The sequence below is a fragment of the Mustelus asterias genome, chromosome 12, assembly GCF_964213995.1.
Source record: "Mustelus asterias chromosome 12, sMusAst1.hap1.1, whole genome shotgun sequence".
In the NCBI taxonomy this organism is placed as follows: domain Eukaryota; kingdom Metazoa; phylum Chordata; class Chondrichthyes; order Carcharhiniformes; family Triakidae; genus Mustelus; species Mustelus asterias.
The window spans coordinates 59,129,049-59,147,182 of record NC_135812.1 but is presented as its reverse complement, the minus strand read 5'-3'; the positions used below and the strand labels follow the sequence as shown (position 1 = coordinate 59,147,182).

The following is an 18,134-nucleotide window of genomic DNA, read 5'->3' as shown; positions in this document are numbered from 1 at the left end:
AGGCCCTTAAAACCCCACTAAGGGCCTCAACTGGAGCTGGGACAGGGAAGCCCCCTGGGGTGGGTGAAGAGGGATAATGAGAGGGTCCTCACCTTGTATCCACTTGCCCAATTAAATTCCTCCCCACATCCAAAAACACCTAGGGGAGGGCACTGAATTCTGTCCTCTCTCTGTGTATCGATCACATCACACAACACACCTCCGATAGTGTGGATGGCCTTAAATTAAAAAAACAGAGAATAAGGGGCATTTGGGGCAGAGGGACTAATCCAGGAGCCGAGAACTGCACTGGGTTTGAATTATTCTCTGACATGGGCGTCACTGGCAAGACTGGTATTTATTGCCCACCTGTGATTTGCCCACCTTTAATTGCCCTTGAGAAGGAGCTGATGGGCCACCTTCCTCAGCCGTTGCATTCCGTATGGTGGAGGTACAGCCCCGCTCCGGTTAGGAAAGAATCCCAGGACTTTGACCCAGCGACAGTGAAGGATCAGTCGTGATATAGTTCCAAATTAGGATGGTGTAGGACTTGGAGGGGAACTTGCAGGTGATGGTGTTCCCATGCCCCATGCATCTTCTGTGGTAGCGATCAAGGTTTAGAGGGTGCTGAAGGTAATACATATTGCTGCTCTTGCGGTGGAGCAGGTGAATGGTGAACTTGGTGCAAATCAAGTGGATTGTTATGTTTAGGGTGGTTTCAAATTTGAGTGCACTGATCCAGCCAAATGGAGAGTATCTCATCACACACCTGATTTGTGCCTTGTCGATGGTGGAAATACTCATGGCATTCAAGAGGTGAGTCACTTGCTGCAGAACAAACTATTCACAGCAAAAGCCTCCACTAACACCGGCACACTCTCTAACACTCTCACACTAACACCGGCCAGCATTGAGCTTGGCTGGTGTTAGTGTGAGACCCATTGTGTGAGATATTGTGGTACTTGTTAGTCTGGACCAAGGCCCGAGGGTCAGATTAGGCACCTGCTTCTCACAGTTGCCCAGATACATCTGCTAAGTCAGTGTCAGGGTGAAGGGCTGTTCTCAGACGTAATTGCAATGTCACCTATGGTGGAATAGCTGAACGACACTTGCTGTCCAGACACACACAATAATAACCATTGGAGAGGGCTGAGCCAAATGCCTTTGGAACACATGCATATAGAACACAGCTAAGAAATAAATGTAGCTTTAAGAAAATCCAGCCTGCCCTTTGTTACTTGGGCTTTCCATTACAAAGAGATGTGCCCGTCCCAATGTAAAACACACCATACACTTTGAAGCTGTGTAGCAGACTCATCATGCATACCATTCTGTAAACTGACAAGATGTCCCTCAGTAATTCCCAAATCGGTTGAATATCTGGCCAGGTAACTTTACTTAATTGTGCCAGGTGAACACAGTAAGGCATACAATGTAATCCATTCACAGGCTCATTGGGGGAGACAAATGGTGGGGGGGGGGGGGGGGAGACAGTCGGATGGGGTGTGGGGGCAGTCAGATGGAGTGTGGGGGACAGTCGGATGGGGTGTGTGGGCAGTCAGATGGGGTGTGTGGGCAGTCGGATGGGGTGTGGGGGCAGCCGGATGGGGTGTGGGGGCAGCCGGATGGGGTGTGGGGGCAGCCGGATGGAGTGTGGGGGCAGCCAGATGGGGTGTGGGGGCAGTCAGATGGGGTGTGGGGGCAGCCGGATGGAGTGTGGGGGCAGTCGGATGGGGTGTGGGGGCAGTCGGATGGGGTGTGGGGGCAGTCGGATGGGGTGTGTGGGCAGTCGGATGGGGTGTGGGGGCAGCCGGATGGAGTGTGGGGGCAGCCGGATGGAGTGTGGGGGCAGCCGGATGGGGTGTGGGAGCAGCCGGATGGGGTGTGGGAGCAGCCGGATGGGGTGTGGGGGCAGTCGGATGGGTGTGGGGGCAGTCGGATGGGGTGTGTGGGGGTGGTGTGTGATTTCCAAACACTCAGACACATTAACTCCCAGCCAGGCTATTCCTTCCCAGGTAACATGTGCATTCACTGCTTTTCTGGATCACCCTGCTGTATGTAACTACCCGGTTGGCACAGATGCCTCCCAGGCCTTTGAAAAGGTGAAGCTCGCAGTAACGATTCCCCGCTCTGAGCTGCCCAAACATAGGACTGGCAAACAATTGTGAAATCTCTCCAGCTGCTCTGGATCGTGTCATGGCTTGGGTTAGTTGTCTTCTACTCAGTGACCTCAACTGGACAAGCGGTCAATTTGGATCAAAAGCCAGCTTCATGGCATCTGAAAGACAGAAAGACGATGGAATTTTGTTCAATGTGATGCATCTATTTTCTTATAATAAATTAACAGAAATGGCATTGACACAATAATTAACATCAAAAGCAATGGCAAATTAACATTCTGTTCAGGTATAAGCTGTGATACACTTGCTGCTTTGAGTCAGAATGTTCTAGTTCAAATCCTAATCCAGATATATGAGCAGAAACTCAAGGCTCACACTGATGGAGTGCTGCACTGTTGGAGGTGCCGTCAGATGTTTAATAGAGGCCATGCCTGCCATCTCGGGTGGACATCAATGATCACAAGCAGTTATTCATTGAAGAGCATTGGCGTATTCTCCCCAAGTTCTGGTTAAAGTTATCCTTCAACTAACTACTAATATCTAACTATGAGCAAGCCATTGTTTTGTGGGAACTTGCTGTGTAAAAATGGCTGTCTCAGGATGTCCCAGAGTGCTTTAAAGCCACTAGTTTTGAAATGAAGTCATTGGGTGTAATGTAGGAACCAGGACAGCCAATTAATCAGCAAGGTACCACAAACAGCAATGTGGTAATGAGCAGACGACCTGTGTTAGTGAGAGAGGGACTATGTATTAATGATGCTACCATTCTATTCCAGACATGCAACAGGCGAGCTCAAGGTGGGGTTAGAAACAGCCCCACCTTGAAGTGTAGTTCACATTAATATTGTATTTGCGGATCATATAGCAACTGAGTCAGCAAATAGTGTGAAAGGTTGAATAGTATGGAAATCCATCTGTCATACTCACAAACACTGATATAACTGTCACTAATTAAAAGAGTTACTTTTTCGAACAGCCAATACCAATCATTATATTTATCTGAGAAGCCTTTAAAAATTCAATTCATTTCACGACCAAGAACTCGGATTATAGAACAGAATAATTAAATCCTACAAGACCAAAAAGGCCATTTGGCCCATCATGCTTTAGCTGGCTGTTTGAATGATATTAGAAAATAGAGACAGTTTAAACAATATATATTTGTGTGTTAGAAATAAGGTATAAGTTTAATGTTTGGGTTCCTGTACTTGTGTGCTAAGAGAGAATTAAAATGTCAGTTTAGCTTCATATTAAACAAAGGAGGAGGTGGATCCTTGGTGAAGACATCTGAGAGAAAGCATTGTTTGAGAGAAGATTCCAAGCATGTTTTTCAAGAGTGGAGTTTGGAAACCCTCGTGTAAAAGGCAGAGTTCTGGTGAGACCAGTTGGCTCACAGTATAACAAAACATCTGGGGAGATGTGATGATAAATCCATAGAGGTTGGTTGGGTGGCATCTGTCACTTGAGAGTGCAGTGTATCTGACCACATTTCACCTATTGGTTTATAATTATTGAGAACATTAGAGAATTAGATGCATTTTGTAACTTGTGTAACCATTACAAATCCATATATATCTGTAAAGGTAGAGCTGGGATGAAGGGGTAGAGTATTATAGTTTTCTCTTGTTTAATAAATGTTTAATTCTTTTATTACAAGTTCATCAGCAATCCTGTGACTCTGGTTTGGATCTATCGAGCCGGGGTCCACTCTGGGAGCTGACTTGTAATATGAGCTGGGACCGTAACAAGGAGCTATCCAATGCACCCAACACTTTCCTCAGGCCTGCAATCCTTGCGTGTCCAGTTCACTCCCAATCTCAGGGTGCCCACCCTTACCCCCTGTGAGACTGTCTGCTGTTGTGTGGGTGCGAGGGTGAATGTGAACCCTGAGACTGGGAGTGAGCCTCTATTTCCCGTCCTCCCTCTCTTGCCCTCCCTCCTTCATTCACTCACTCAACTCTTCATCCCGCACCCACCACCAACCTACTTGCATAATCACATCTGGCCTTTTCCTACCCAGAGCGAGTCTCTGTCCCTCTGGCCCGGAGTGAACCCCACCTATGTCTCTGTTGCTGGAGCCCACTGCCACTAGTGTTACTGTGGCTTCAATCACAAATGATTACACTTCCTCTTCAGCAGCAAATGTGGGAGAGGAACAGCCTGATCTTTGGAGGAACATTCCAGATTCCTCCACTGCCTTCATCAGCATTTTGGAAACCACCTCCAGGGGCCACGTTGGGGGGGCTTTCACTGGCCACATCCAGTCAGCTTTCGAAACTTCCCGTCACTGACAACATACAACCAACCTGCAGTTAATGCATTTATCCTACTCCCCTTTTACGAACCTTTCTGAAAAAATTGGGGCGGCGCGGTAGCACAGTGGTAAGCACGGCTGCCTCACAGCGCCTGCGACCTGGGTTCAATTCTCGTCTTGGGTCACTGTCTGTGTGGAGTTTGCACATTCTCCCCGTGTCTGCGTGGGTTTCCTCCGGGTGCTCCGGTTTCCTCCCACAGTCCAAAGATGTGCGGGTGAGATGGATTAGCCATGCTAAGTTCTGAAGACTGTGGAGGAACAGAGAGATCTTGGGGTCCATATCCACAGATCTCTAAAGGTTGCCACTCAAGTGGATAGAGCTGTGAAGAAGGCCTATAGTGTGTTAGCTTTTATTAACAGGGGGTTGGAGTTTAAGAGCCGTGGGGTTATGCTGCAACTGTACAGGACCTTGGTGAGACCACATTTGGAATATTGTGTGCAGTTCTGGTCACCTCACTATAAGAAGGATGCGGAAGCGCTGGAAAGAGTGCAGAGGAGATTTACCAGGATGCTGCCTGGTTTGGAGGGTAGGTCTTATGAGGAAAGGTTGAGGGAGCTAGGGCTGTTCTCTCTGGAGTGGAGGAGGCTGAGGGGAGACTTAATAGAGGTTTATAAAATGATGAAGGGGATAGATAGAGTGAACGTTCAAAGACTATTTCCTCGGGTGGATGGAGCTATTACAAGGGGGCATAACTATAGTGTTCATGGTGGGAGATATAGGAAGGATGTCCGAGGTAGGTTCTTTACGCAGAGAGTGGTTGGGGTGTGGAATGGACTGCCTCCAGTGATAGTGGAGTCAGACACTTTAGGAACATTTAAGCGGTTATTGGATAGGCACATGGAGCACACCAGGATGATAGGGAGTGGGATAGCTTGATCTTGGTTTCAGATAAAGCTCGGCACAACATTGTGGGCCGAAGGGCCTGTTCTGTGCTGTACTGTTCTATGTTCTATGTTCTAAATTCTCCCTTAGTGTCAGGGGGACTAGCTAGGGTAAATGCATGGGGTTATGGGGATAAGGCCTGGGTGGGATTGTGGTCAGTGCAGTCTCGTAGGGCCAAATGGCCTCCTTCTGCCCTGTAGAATTCTATGATTTTATGATTCTATGAAAATTGTAACCCTCCAACCCTTTGGAGTCACGCCTATACCTAAGGAGAATGGAATTTTATGATTAATGCTTCCAAAAGATCTATCCTCACTTCCCTCAGCAACTTAGGGTGGATCACATCCAGACTGGGTGATTTTTCTACCTTGAGTGCCGCCAAATCTTTAAGTGTCTTCACATTATCTAGTTGTATCCTGTCTGCTACCTCCACCTTCATTGCATCATTGGCAGCACACTCTTATATATAGCCAGATGCAAAATACTTCAATTGTACCTCAGTCATATCCTCTGCCTTCAGAAAATCTTGTTTACCGTTCCCTGTCAGTACTATCCTGTCATTCATCAACTTTAGGGCCCAGGCTCCACAAAGAATCATAAGAACATAAGAACATAAGAAATAGGAGCAGGAGTAGGCCATCTAGCCCCTCGAGCCTGCCCCACCATTCAATAAGATCATGGCTGATCTGACGTGGATCAGTACCACTTACCCGCCTGATCCCCATAACCCCTAATTCCCTTACCGATCAGGAATCCATCCATCCGCGCTTTAAACATATTCAGCGAGGTAGCCTCCACCACCTCAGTGGGCAGAGAATTCCAGAGATTCACCACCCTCTGGGAGAAGAAGTTCCTCCTCAACTCTGTCTTAAACCGACCCCCCTTTATTTTGAGGCTGTGTCCTCTAGTTTTAACTTCCTTACTAAGTGGAAAGAATCTCTCCGCCTCCACCCTATCCAGCCCCCGCATTATCTTATAAGTCTCCATAAGATCCCCCCTCATCCTTCTAAACTCCAACGAGTACAAACCCAATCTCCTCAGCCTCTCCTCATAATCCAAACCCCTCATCTCCGGTATCAACCTGGTGAACCTTCTCTGCACTCCCTCCAATGCCAATATATCCTTCCTCATATAAGGGGACCAATACTGCACACAGTATTCCAGCTGCGGCCTCACCAATGCCCTGTACAGGTGCATCAAGACATCCCTGCTTTTATATTCTATCCCCCTCGCAATATAGGCCAACATCCCATTTGCCTTCTTGATCACCTGTTGTACCTGCAGACTGGGCTTTTGCGTCTCATGCACAAGGACCCCCAGGTCCCTTTGCACGGTAGCATGTTTTAATTTGTTTCCATTGAGATAGTAATCCCATTTGTTATTATTTCCTCCAAAGTGTATAACCTCGCATTTCTCAACGTTATACTCCATTTGCCATATCCTCGCCCACTCACTCAGCCTGTCCAAATCTCTCTGCAGATCTTCTCCGTCCTCCACACGATTCACTCTGAGGCCTTCAGGCAATCCAAAGCAGCTTTTACAAGTTTAGTAATGTCATTGTGAACCAGGTCACATTTTGATGTTTCCATTTTGTTTAAAAGCCCTGTGTTCAATGTGAAGAATCTTAGTTACTGAGAAATCTCTTGAATGAGTTCATTGGTCCACTTGGTAATTAATTCCTTCACTTAAATTTGTGAATGAGTTAATGTTAAGAAATGCTATAGTTAAGAAAGCCCACCAACGCTTCTACTTTCTCAGGAGGCTATGGAAATTTGGCATGTCAGTTACGACTCTTTGCAACTTTTACAGGTGCACCATAGAAAGCATTCTTTCTGGTTGTATCACAGCTTGGTATGGCTCCTGCTCTGCCCAAGACCGCAAGGAACTACACAGGGTTGTGAATGAAGCCCAGTACATCATGCAAACCAGCCTCCCATCCATTGACTCTGAGTACACGTCCAGCTGCCTCGGAAAAGCAGCCAGCATAATCAAGGACCCCACGCACCCCAGACTTACTCTCTTCCACCTTCTTCCATCGGGAAAAAGAAACAAAAGTCTGAGGACACGTACCAACCGACTCAAGAACAGCTTCTTCCTTGCTGCTGTCAGACTTTTGAATGGACCTACCTTGCATTAAGTTGATCTTTCTCTGCACCCTAGCTATGACTGTAACACTACATTCTGCACTCTCTCCTTTCCTTCTCTATGTACGGTATGCTTTGTCTGTATAGTGCGCAAGAAACAATACTTTTCACTGTATGTTAATACATGTGACAATAATAAATCAAATCAAACATTTGTTAATAAAAAAGAGAATCATTAAATTGCATTTTAGAATGAAACAAAAGTTTACCTAAAGGTATCATGGAAATTATAAATATGAAATGTAAACTGACCTGCAATGTCTCCTGGAAGGAGAGACCTGGGAGATGTTCCTTGGAGGAAGAGTAGTGCTATCTAATTGTGGGAAGATGAAGGTAAGTTTAATGACGGTGTAAATGTCAGTAAAACCAGCCTTACAGTCACTCAGCCTTTTGGCTAATTGTCAGATGAAGCCCAAAATGGGGTGTAATGCCTTTATCTTGTCAGCTTGGATCATCCTGTTCGTCTCTTGTGGGGATCATGAATTGGATTGAACTTAAATTTGGTTTTTGGAGCAAGCAAGGAGATGGATTGGGGTATGCCCGGTTCTCTCTGAGTATCGGCACTATAACTTTAAGAACGGAGTAAAAAAAAAAGCAGTACCTGTGTGTCACACCTATGACTAAACCACAGGGAGTTAGTCTGACAGCAGCAGGTGCATCCAGGCACCCTGAGATTCTGTACAGAAAGGGGTTCCTCTTCCTGTAACTAGCGAAACTGGTAGGAATCCCCGGAACAATACCAGAGTTTCCAAAACAGTTTTCAGTCACTGTGTAAAGTTTTTAGTTTAGTTTATTTATTAGTGTCACAAGTAGGCTTACATTCACTCTGTACAAATAAAGGTGAGGAACTACCCCGTAGGGAAATGGCAGCAGCAAGGTGCCCATGGTGGGGACACACTGCACGAGACCATCAGGACCCAGCGAAGGGATGGGTATCAATCAGGGACTTTAGAAGGACCCTCAAAGTTTGGCACATTTTGCTTAAATACCGGCTGCAGAGACAGTCTGGGATTGGGAGAAGAGGTCATTTTGGCAATCCCCCATACCAAAGGACAACGGGGAACAGAAAGTTCTATCTGCCAAGGGTAGGTAGATACTGAAAAAATGCTTGTGGTGATGCCTATCCCATGCTAATTAAATCTCTTTCCACCTGCCTCCAGTGTGGTTCTGGTAGGAGTGGGTGGGAATCTTAGGCATCCACTCAAATTTTTGATTCATTCGTGGGACATGGGTGTCGCTGGCTGGCCAGCATTTATTGCCCCGAGGGCAGCTGAGAGTCAACCACATTGCTGTGGCTCTGGAGTCACATATGGGCCAAACCGGGTAAGGACGGCAGATTTCCTTCCCTAAAGGACATTAGTGAACCAGATGGGTTTTTCTGACAATCGACAATGGTTTCATGGTCATCAGTAGATTCTTAATTCCAGATATTTTTAATTGAATTCAAATTCCACCACCTGGCGTGGCGGGATTCGAACCCGGGTCCCCAGAACATTAGCTGCGTTTCTGGATTAATAGTCTAGTGATAATACCACTAGGCCATCGCCTGCCACTGGAAGATCTGTCATGTCTCAGAGGATACATTGCTTTATAACAGTAGAGTCGGTTAAGCACGTCGGGTTGAAAGGGTTGGGAGTAAATCAAATTTGTTTTTTATTGCATAATGTTCTGCGGTTTTTATGCAGCACATGCTATAACCTCCAATATTCTTCTAAATTAGTGGCTCCTACACGTAACTTAGAGGAAATATTCTTCCCTCTGGGTCAGAAGATTGTGAGTTTGAGACCGACAAAAATGACTTGAACACAAATGCCAGAATTCTACAACTCCACCCGCCACGGAATCGGAGCAGGCCAGAGGCGGACAATGAAAATATCCTTTGACCTCAGGCGGGATTTTCCAGTCTCGCTCGAGCGAGGCTGTAAAATCCTGCCCAAAATCTCAGTTGATGCTCTCAGCACTGAGGGAGTGCTGCACTCATAGAATCCCTACAGTGCAGAAGGAAGCCATTTGGCCCATCGAGCCTGCACCGACCACAATCCCACCCAGGCCCTATCCCCGTAACCCCACATATTTAACCCGCTAATCCCCCTGACACTAAGGGGCAATTTAGCATGGCCCATCAACCCAACTTGCACAGTCTTTGGACTGTGGGAGGAAACCCACGCAGACATGGGGAGAACATGCAAACTCCACACTGTGACCCAAGGCCGGAATCGAAGCAAAGTCCCTGGCGCTGTGAGGCTGCAGTGCTAACTACTGTGCCACTGTCCGCCCACACTGTCAGCGGTGCCGTCTTATAGATGAAACGTTAAACCTTTGCCCTTTCAGGTGAGTGTAAAAAAATCCTTTGCCGCCATTGGAAGGAGAGAGGGAAATTCTGATCTGGTGTCCTGATAGATAGCCATCCCTCAGCCCTAACCAACCAAAACATATCCTCTGGTTATTTACCTCAGTGTTGTTTGTGGTCAGTTCAGCCATACTTATAAAAGCTACTCACATTGTGAAACCTCGTTGCGAATCTTGGGTTCTTGGGGAAGCTGAGAAGTGTGTGGAGACATGTCTGATAATCGAGCAGCTTTCTCATTCCCTGAATACAACAACAGAAATCATCATAGAAACCCTACAGTACAGAAAGAGGCCATTCGGCCCATCGAGTCTGCACCGACCACAATCCCACCCAGGCCGTACCCCCATATCCCTCCACATTTTACCCGCTAATCCCTCTAACCTACGCATCCCAGGACACTAAGGGGCAATTTTAGCATGGCCAATCAACCGAACCCGCACATCTTTGGACTGTGGGAGGAAACCGGAGCACCCGGAGGAAACCCACGCAGACACGAGGAGAATGAGCAAACTCCACACAGACAGTGACCCAAGCCGGGAATCGAACCCAGGTCCCTGGAGCTGTGAAGCAGCAGTGCTAACCACTGTGCTACCGTGCCGCCCGGAAATGAAAGAGTTGTGACGTTAGCGTCCCTTTGAGAGATTTTGTTTTGAATCATGATCTCTGCAGCTCTCACAGCCAGTGTTTCTCAGCTCACAGCTTTAGCTGATGTCATTGTTGGGAGGAGAAAAAAAAACTGTCTGCGACTCAGGTGACATGGGTTGTTTTCAGTTTCGTTTTGGCTGCCGTGTTAGAAGCACAGCTGAAAGAAGTCTCTCTCTGTTTATATTTTGAAAGTTTTACTAGTTAGCTGAGAGCACAGCTTATTGCCATCCTGCCGTAAAGAATCTGTGTTTTGATGCTTTGGAGAGCTGAAGACAAGCTGCTCTGAGTTTTCAAGATCATTTGAAATCAGCATTCAACCCAGGGAACTGTATTCCAGTATTATGTGAGCTTTAGCCTGTGCAATGATAAAGGGTTTGGCTATGGGTTTTGGTTTTAAGTGGAACACATCAGAGATATTCATTAAGAGTTATACATTATAGCGGTTGTTTTCTTTCTTGTTTGTAATTGATAAAAGTTGTTACTAAGTTTCTTACCATACATGTTAACTATATTCTTAAGTAAACTTTGTTTGATAAAAGCTCCCTAGTGGGCCTTTTAAATCACATCTGAATTGGAACATATCATGCTTATCCTAGCCAAATTTAAGATTCAAAACTTATGATTCATATAGAGTTATACATTATAGCATTCTAACCTGAACCATAAGAGTGTGGATGTGATTTCTATGTAGTGGATCCTTAGTCAATTCTTTATGGTATCACAGTGACTCATAGGCAGCTTTCTCTCTTGTCTTTGGGTCATGGGTTCAAGTCTCACTCCAGAAATCTGAACCTATTGACTAGACTGGCACTCCGAGTGCAGGACTGAGGGAGTGCACCTCTGTTGGAGAGGCTTCTTAAAACAAGGCCTGCCATCTCAAGTGGAGGCAGAAGCTTCCACAGACGGGGTTTGCCAGGATAATCACTAACAATTACCTTTAACATTTTGAGCTGCTATGTTAGTATCAGTAGCCGCAGGGGGCATGTGTCTGGGAGAGAGAGGGTGGGGGTGATTGGGAAAGGCAGGCACTGGGATTAAGTGTGAACCAGTGGCTGGCTATGGACAATCTGGAGATTCAGGTACATGTTTTTTTGGTGGTGGCTGCAGCAGCCCTTAAGGCAGCTGGTTAGACCATGTGTTGAGAACTTTCTGAATGCAGCTGGCCAGATGTGAATGTGTTCTGGATGGTTCAATTTGAATAAGGAAACATCAAGCAGGCCTTAGGCCCCTCCTGAATGTGATAGACACAGGACAGGCTGAATGCACCAGACAATAATTTCCCATTGTCCCTTCTCTTGTGTCAATCTTCTGACCTGCAGGATGCAAAGCCTGTGTCAATGTCTCGATAACCAGGAGAGGTGGCCATTCGGCCCTTCTCAGCCTGCCCTGCTCTGCAGTGCACTGACCTCTTGACTCTGTGCTCTTCAGTTTGTGTTTCATGGCTCGACGCAGGCACTCCTTCACCTGGACAGAAAGTTCGGTAGCAGCTTCATTGGCACGAGCCAGCTTGGAATGTAGATCAGACTTTAACTTCGGGACATCGGAGACCTGAGAGGAGGAGCTGAAACAAAGGGACTCCTGAGAGGAAATCAAAATTGTAAAGAATGAAGAACTTGCATTTACATAGCGCCTTTCTCAGAACATTCCAAAATGCTTTACAGCCAGTGAAGGCCAGGGCGGAACGGTGGCACAGTGGTTAGCGCTGCTGCCTCACAGCGCCAGGGACACGGGCTCAATTCCAGACTTGGGTCGCAGTCTATGTGGAATCTGCACGTTCTCCCCATGTCTGCGTGGGTTTCCTCCGGGTGCTCCAGTTTCCTCCCACATCTCCAAAGATGTGAGGGTTAGGTTGATTGGCCATGCTAAATTACCACTTAGTGTCAAGGGGACTAGCTAGAGTAAATGCATGGGGTTATGGGGATGGGGCCTGGGTGGGATTGTGGTCGGTGCAGACTCAATGGGCCGAATGGATGATACAGAAGCACTGTAGGATTCTATGATTTATAAAGTCCTATTGAGATGTAACCACAGTTGTAATGTAGGAATTGTGGCAGCCAACTTATATACAACAAACTCCCACAAACAGCACTGTGATAATGACCAAATAATCCGTTTCTGCGATGTTGATTTGAGGGATAAATACTGACCCAGACACCAGGGGGATCTCTCCTTCTCTTCCTCAAAATAGTGCCATAGGATATTTAACATTCAACTAAGCCGATAGATGGGGCCTTAGTTCAACATTTCACCCAAAGGACAGCACCTTCAGTACCACACTGGAGTGTCAGTCTGGATTTACGGGACTGACTCTCAGGATTGGAAACTTGAACCCACAACCTTCTGACTCCGAGGTGAGAGTGCTACCAATGGAGTCACAGCGGACACTGAATTGACATTGTTTACTGGATGAATGAGTGAGCGGATTCGAGCTGGGGTCAGATCCTCTCTCCACCACTCTCTCTGTTACCTCTAAGGGACTCACAATAAATGGCGGCCTTGCGAGTGACACCCACAGCCCATGAAAGAAGAAATAAATAAATGGACAGTCTCAGCCAAGTCCTCAGTAGACAAGGTCCTGGTCCCGACACCACAAAACCGCCAGTAACTGGCACAAAAGCCAGGTTCCGATCCCAGGGGCAACTCAAGGTTGGAGGAAGTGTTTGTAAGAAATAGGACTAGGAATAATCCATTCAGCCCCTCAAGCCTGCGCCACTATTTAATACAATCATGGCTGCTTCCATTTCCCATGATTCACTGAGAGGACAGAAGTGTGTCTCTCTCAGCATTGAATATGTTCAACAATGGCGCATCCCCAACCCTCTGGGTAAAGTATTCCAAAGATTCACAACCCTCTGAATGATGAAATCCCTCCCCATCTCAGCCCTAAATAATCAACCCCAGATGTGTGCCATCATGTTGTAGATTCCTCAGCCAGGGGAAATAATCTCTGTGTCTACCCTGTGAAGCTGCTTCCCAATTCTGCGTGCTTCAGTGAGATCGCACAGACTACACTCTGGATTGCCTTCTTGAGTCTGGGATAAAGGCATATCCTTGAAGTGTAGTGTAGAGGGCTTTACTCTGCTTCTGGAGATGTTGTCATAGAATCATAGAATCCCTACAGTGCAAAAGGAGGTCATTCGGCCCATCGAGTCTGCACCGACCACAATCCCACCCAGGCCCTGTTCCCGTAACCTCACATATTTATCCTGCTAATCGCTAGGGACTAGAGTCAATTTGAGCATGGCCAATCAACCTAACCCGCACATCTTTGGAGTGTGGGAGGAAACCGGAGCACCCGGAGGAAACTCGAGGAGAACGTGCAAATTCCACTCTGACAGTCACCCAATCCGGGAATCGAACCCGGGTCCCTGGCGCTGTGACGCAGCAGTGCTAACCACTCTGCCACCATGCCACCCAATGGTTAGGGGATACATGATACTGGAACTGAGGCCTCAGAGTAATACCAACTCAAGCCAATGTTTGATCTCAGTGCAGTCACATTGCCGACAACTGATAATATTGGCAAGCTGTGGTCACCATCACAGTGCCAGAGGCTGCCCCTGGTCACCCTTACTTATACTTTTAACAGAAGCTGTACCGAGGGTGAACAATTAATCTGTTGGCAGGAGGTGGCTGATCATATTATTAACATGAGGCTGCACATCTTGAAATTAATCACCATTCTAAATTTGACCTTGGCTACAGGGAGTCCTAAAATTGTGCTGAATAATTTAATGTCTTTAATAGAAAATCCAGCATAGCCTCAAATCTGGAGGAAGCCTTGTCCTAGTCTTTAACCCGATTGTTCGTTTCTTAAATGTATGTTTTACTACAGTCTGCAGATCAGATATAATTTTACCCCCTTATATGTTTCAAATGTTACTCTGGTTAATGGTTTAAAACCATTTTCATAGAATCGTAGAATCCCTACAGTGCAGAAGGAGGCCATTCAGCCCATCGAGTCTGCACCGACCACAATCCCATCCAGGCCCTATTCCTGTAATCCCAAATATTTACTCTGTTAATCCCCTTGACACGAGGGTTAATTTAGCATGACCAATCAACCTAACCCCCTAACCTGCACATCTTTGAGCTGTGGGAGCAGTGTTCCACTGTGCCACTTGGTAAGCACTGTATCAACTCAACCAGTTAGACAAATCAAATGTACATGTTTGGAAAGCCAGCAGCTAAAGGGAGGTGGTGATACCTGGATCCAGGATGTGTGCGCTGATCCACTTGCCTTCTGGATTCAGTTTACCCATGAATAGTCATTGCTCACGTCAACCTTTCCAATCTCCACCCCCCCCCCCCCCCACCCGCCCCCCCCCCCCCCGCCTTACCCCCACACACTCCCCAAACACTGACACTTTCAATCTCTGCCTAAACCTCAACCCTTTCAATCCCTGCCTTACTGACCCTCCGATCTCCACCTTCCTGACCTCTCTGATCTTCCATCTGGCCTCCAATCTTCTTCAGACCCCGATCACTTTTTGATCACTCCCTCCTTTCTGCTTCCTGACTGCCGCCTGCAATCCAAGACCACTTGTCCAACAGCCAGCATCTCGCCCTGGCTATGTGTGGCCATGAAACAAAGACAGGCAAAGACAGACTGATCAGCTTTCAAGGCTTCCTTCACAAAAGATCAGAGTCCTTGGAAGTGGATAAGTTGCCAGGGCCAGATGGATTGTTTCCGAGGCTGCTGATGGAGATCAGAGAGGAGATAGCAGATGCTTTGAGGATGATTTTCCAATCCTTACTAGATGTAGGGGAGGTACCAGAGGACTGGAAAAATGCAAATGTATTTGAACAATTATAGGCCATTAATCTTACATAGGTAGTGGACAAATTAGTAGAATCAATCCTGGGAGATAGGAGTAACTGTCGCGTAGAAAGGCATGGACTAGTCAGGGGTGGTCAGCGTGGATTTGTTAAAGGAAGGTCTTGACTCACAAATTTGATTGAATTCTTTAAGTATTCTAGTCCATGCCTTTCTACGCGACAGTTACTCCCATCTCCCAGGATTGATTCTACTAATTTGTCCACTACCTATGTAAGATTAATGGCCTATAATTGTTTAGCATTTCCTTTGATACCTTTTTAAACTACATTTGCATTTTTCCAGTCCTCTGGTACCCCCCCCTACATCTAGTAAGGATTGGAAAATCATCCTCAAAGTAGACAAGTGACAAGAAGGGTTGATGAGGGTAGTGCAGTAGATGTTGTGTACATGGATTTTAGCAAGGCGTTTGACAAGATCCTACATGGCAGATTGGTCAAAAAAGTAAAAGCCCATGGGATACAGGGTAATGTGGCAAACTGGATAAAAAGTTGGCTTAGTAACAGGAAACAAATAGTAATGATCGATGGCTACCCTTGCAAATGGAAAGTTGTTTCAAGTGGTGTTCCACAGGGCTCGGTGTTGGGACCCTTGCTGTTTGTGTTATATATTAACAATTTGAACGTGAATGTGGAGGGGCACGACTGGAAAATTTGCAGAAGACACAAAGATTGGCCGAGTAGTGGATAATGTAGAGGATAGCTATAATCCACAAAACAATATCAATGGGTTGGTGGAGTGGGCGGTAAAGTGGCAGATGGATTTTAACATAGAGAAGTATGAGGTCATGCATTTAGGGAGATCAAACATTTCTAGGGAATACATATTAAATGGGAATATACGAGTAAGTGAAGTGAGAGATCTTGGCATACAAGTACATGGGTCCCTAAAGGCAGCAGTTCAAGTAGACAAGTTTGTAAAGAAAGCCTGTGGAATGCTCTCCTTCATTGGAGAGGAATGGAATATAAAAGTAAGGATATAATGTTGGAATTGTATAAAACACTGGTTTAAAGTTGATTTATTAGTGTCACAAGTAGGCTTACATTGACACTGCAATTAAGTTACTGTGAAAATCCCCTAGTCGCCACATTCCAGCACTTGTTTGGGTACACTGGGGGAGAATTTAGCATGGCCAATGCACCTAACCAGCACGTCTTTCAAATTGTGGGAGGAAACCGGAGTGCCTGGAGGAAACCCACAGAGACACGGGGAGAACGTGCAGACTCCACACAGACAGTGAGCCAAGTCAGGAATCGAACCCGGGTCCCTGGCGCTGTGAGGCAGCAGTGCTAACCACTGTGCCACGCGACAGTGGTGACAGCACAGCTGGAGTATTATGTGCAGTTCTGGTCACCATATCACAGGAAGGATGTAATTGCTCTGGAGAGAGTGCAGAGGAGATTTACAATAATGTTGCCAGAAATGTGTAGCTATGATGGTAATTAAGGTGGTAATTTACTGTAAAGTGCTCCAACCATTTAGGTAAGAATAAAATAAAAATATTTTCAAAATAATTCTCATCTTTTTATGAGGCATATGAAACTTTATGTTACATTCAATCTCCAGGAGAGAACTTCAATTGTAAACCTTTACACAATAAAAAGCCAATCAACTAATATCTCTCCGTGACCTATTAGTTGGTAACTTCAATGAGAAGTTACATAGACCTGCCTCCTTCACAATTCTGGATACAGGTTGGGAAGTGCCTAATTTGGAAAATTAAAAGGGTGTCTAAATTGTGTAGTCCAAAGATGTGCGGGTTAGGTTGATTGGCCAGGTTAAAAATTGCCCTTAGAATTCTGAGATGCGTAGGTTAGAGGGATTAGCGGGTAAATATGTGGGGGTAGGGCCTGGGTGGGATTGTGGTCGGTGCAGACTCGATGGGCCGAATGGCCTCCTTCTGCACTGTAGGGTTTCTATGTTTCTATGAGGAGAGATTGGATAGGTTGGGGTTATTTTCCTTGGAACAAAGATGGCTGAGGGGTACCTTGATAGAGGTGCACAAAATTATGAGGGGAAAAGATAGAGTGAACAGGATGCAATTGTTTCCTTTGGTGGAGAATTCTAGAACCAGAGGACATAGATTCAAGATAAGTGGCAGTAGGTATAGAGGGGGCATGAGGAAGAACTTTTTATGCAGAGGGTGGTGGGTATCTGGAATTCACTGCCTAGTTGGTGGTGGAGGCAGAGACCCTAAACTCTTTTAAAAAGTACCTGGATCTGCACCTTAGGTGCTGTAAGCTACAGGGCTATGGGCCGTGCAGGAAGGTGGGATTAGAAAGGGCACCTGGGTGTCCTCGGGCTGGCATGGACTGGGTGGGCTGAATGGCCTCCTTCTGCGCTGTACCTTTCTATCGTTCTATGGTTTCTAAGGTAATAAGGCAGGACCTGAGAGAAACCCACTCTTCTTGCTTTCTCAACCTCAGACCAGCCGTCCTGCCTCTGAGATATGGCTCTGATCTTTAGCTAATGTCAGATTTTGTCAATGAGTGAGATGATCAGATCGTTCATTTTTTAAATTCTTTCACGGGATGTGGGCATCGCTGGCTGGGCCAGCATTCAGTGCCCTTCTCTAATTGCCCTTGAGGGGGTGTTTAAGAGTCAACTACACGTCAGATCAATTAAGGCAATATACACAACCAATAATGAGTGTTGGCTAGTGACTGGTATTATTGGCAACAGCAGCAATTAGTAAACTATATAGAGGCTGCTCTTCAGGCCACCTTAAGCTGACCTATTCTAACTCACGGCTCACTAGCTCTATCTGAGACACTAACCCTCCCTGATGCAACCTGCAGTGAATTTCAGGCCCTTGCAACTCAATATCCACCTAACTTTTGAACTCCATCCAGTGTCTTAGAT

General features: G+C 46.3%; 1 protein-coding gene across 1 annotated transcript in view; it reads right to left on the bottom strand.

The window, feature by feature from the left end:
* Window positions 1-1,357: 1,357 nt before the first annotated feature.
* The window catches only part of LOC144501502 (E3 ubiquitin/ISG15 ligase TRIM25-like), a 30,204-nt gene continuing 13,427 nt past the window's right edge, over window positions 1,358-18,134 (bottom strand). Inside the window, exons 4-7 of the mRNA XM_078225292.1 lie at window positions 11,842-12,013; window positions 9,941-10,030; window positions 7,693-7,753; window positions 1,358-2,257 (exon numbers count right to left, since the gene is read on the bottom strand). Coding sequence (XP_078081418.1) covers window positions 2,236-2,257; window positions 7,693-7,753; window positions 9,941-10,030; window positions 11,842-12,013 — 345 coding nt within the window. The 3' untranslated portion in view covers window positions 1,358-2,235. The remainder of the gene's footprint in view (window positions 2,258-7,692; window positions 7,754-9,940; window positions 10,031-11,841; window positions 12,014-18,134) is intronic.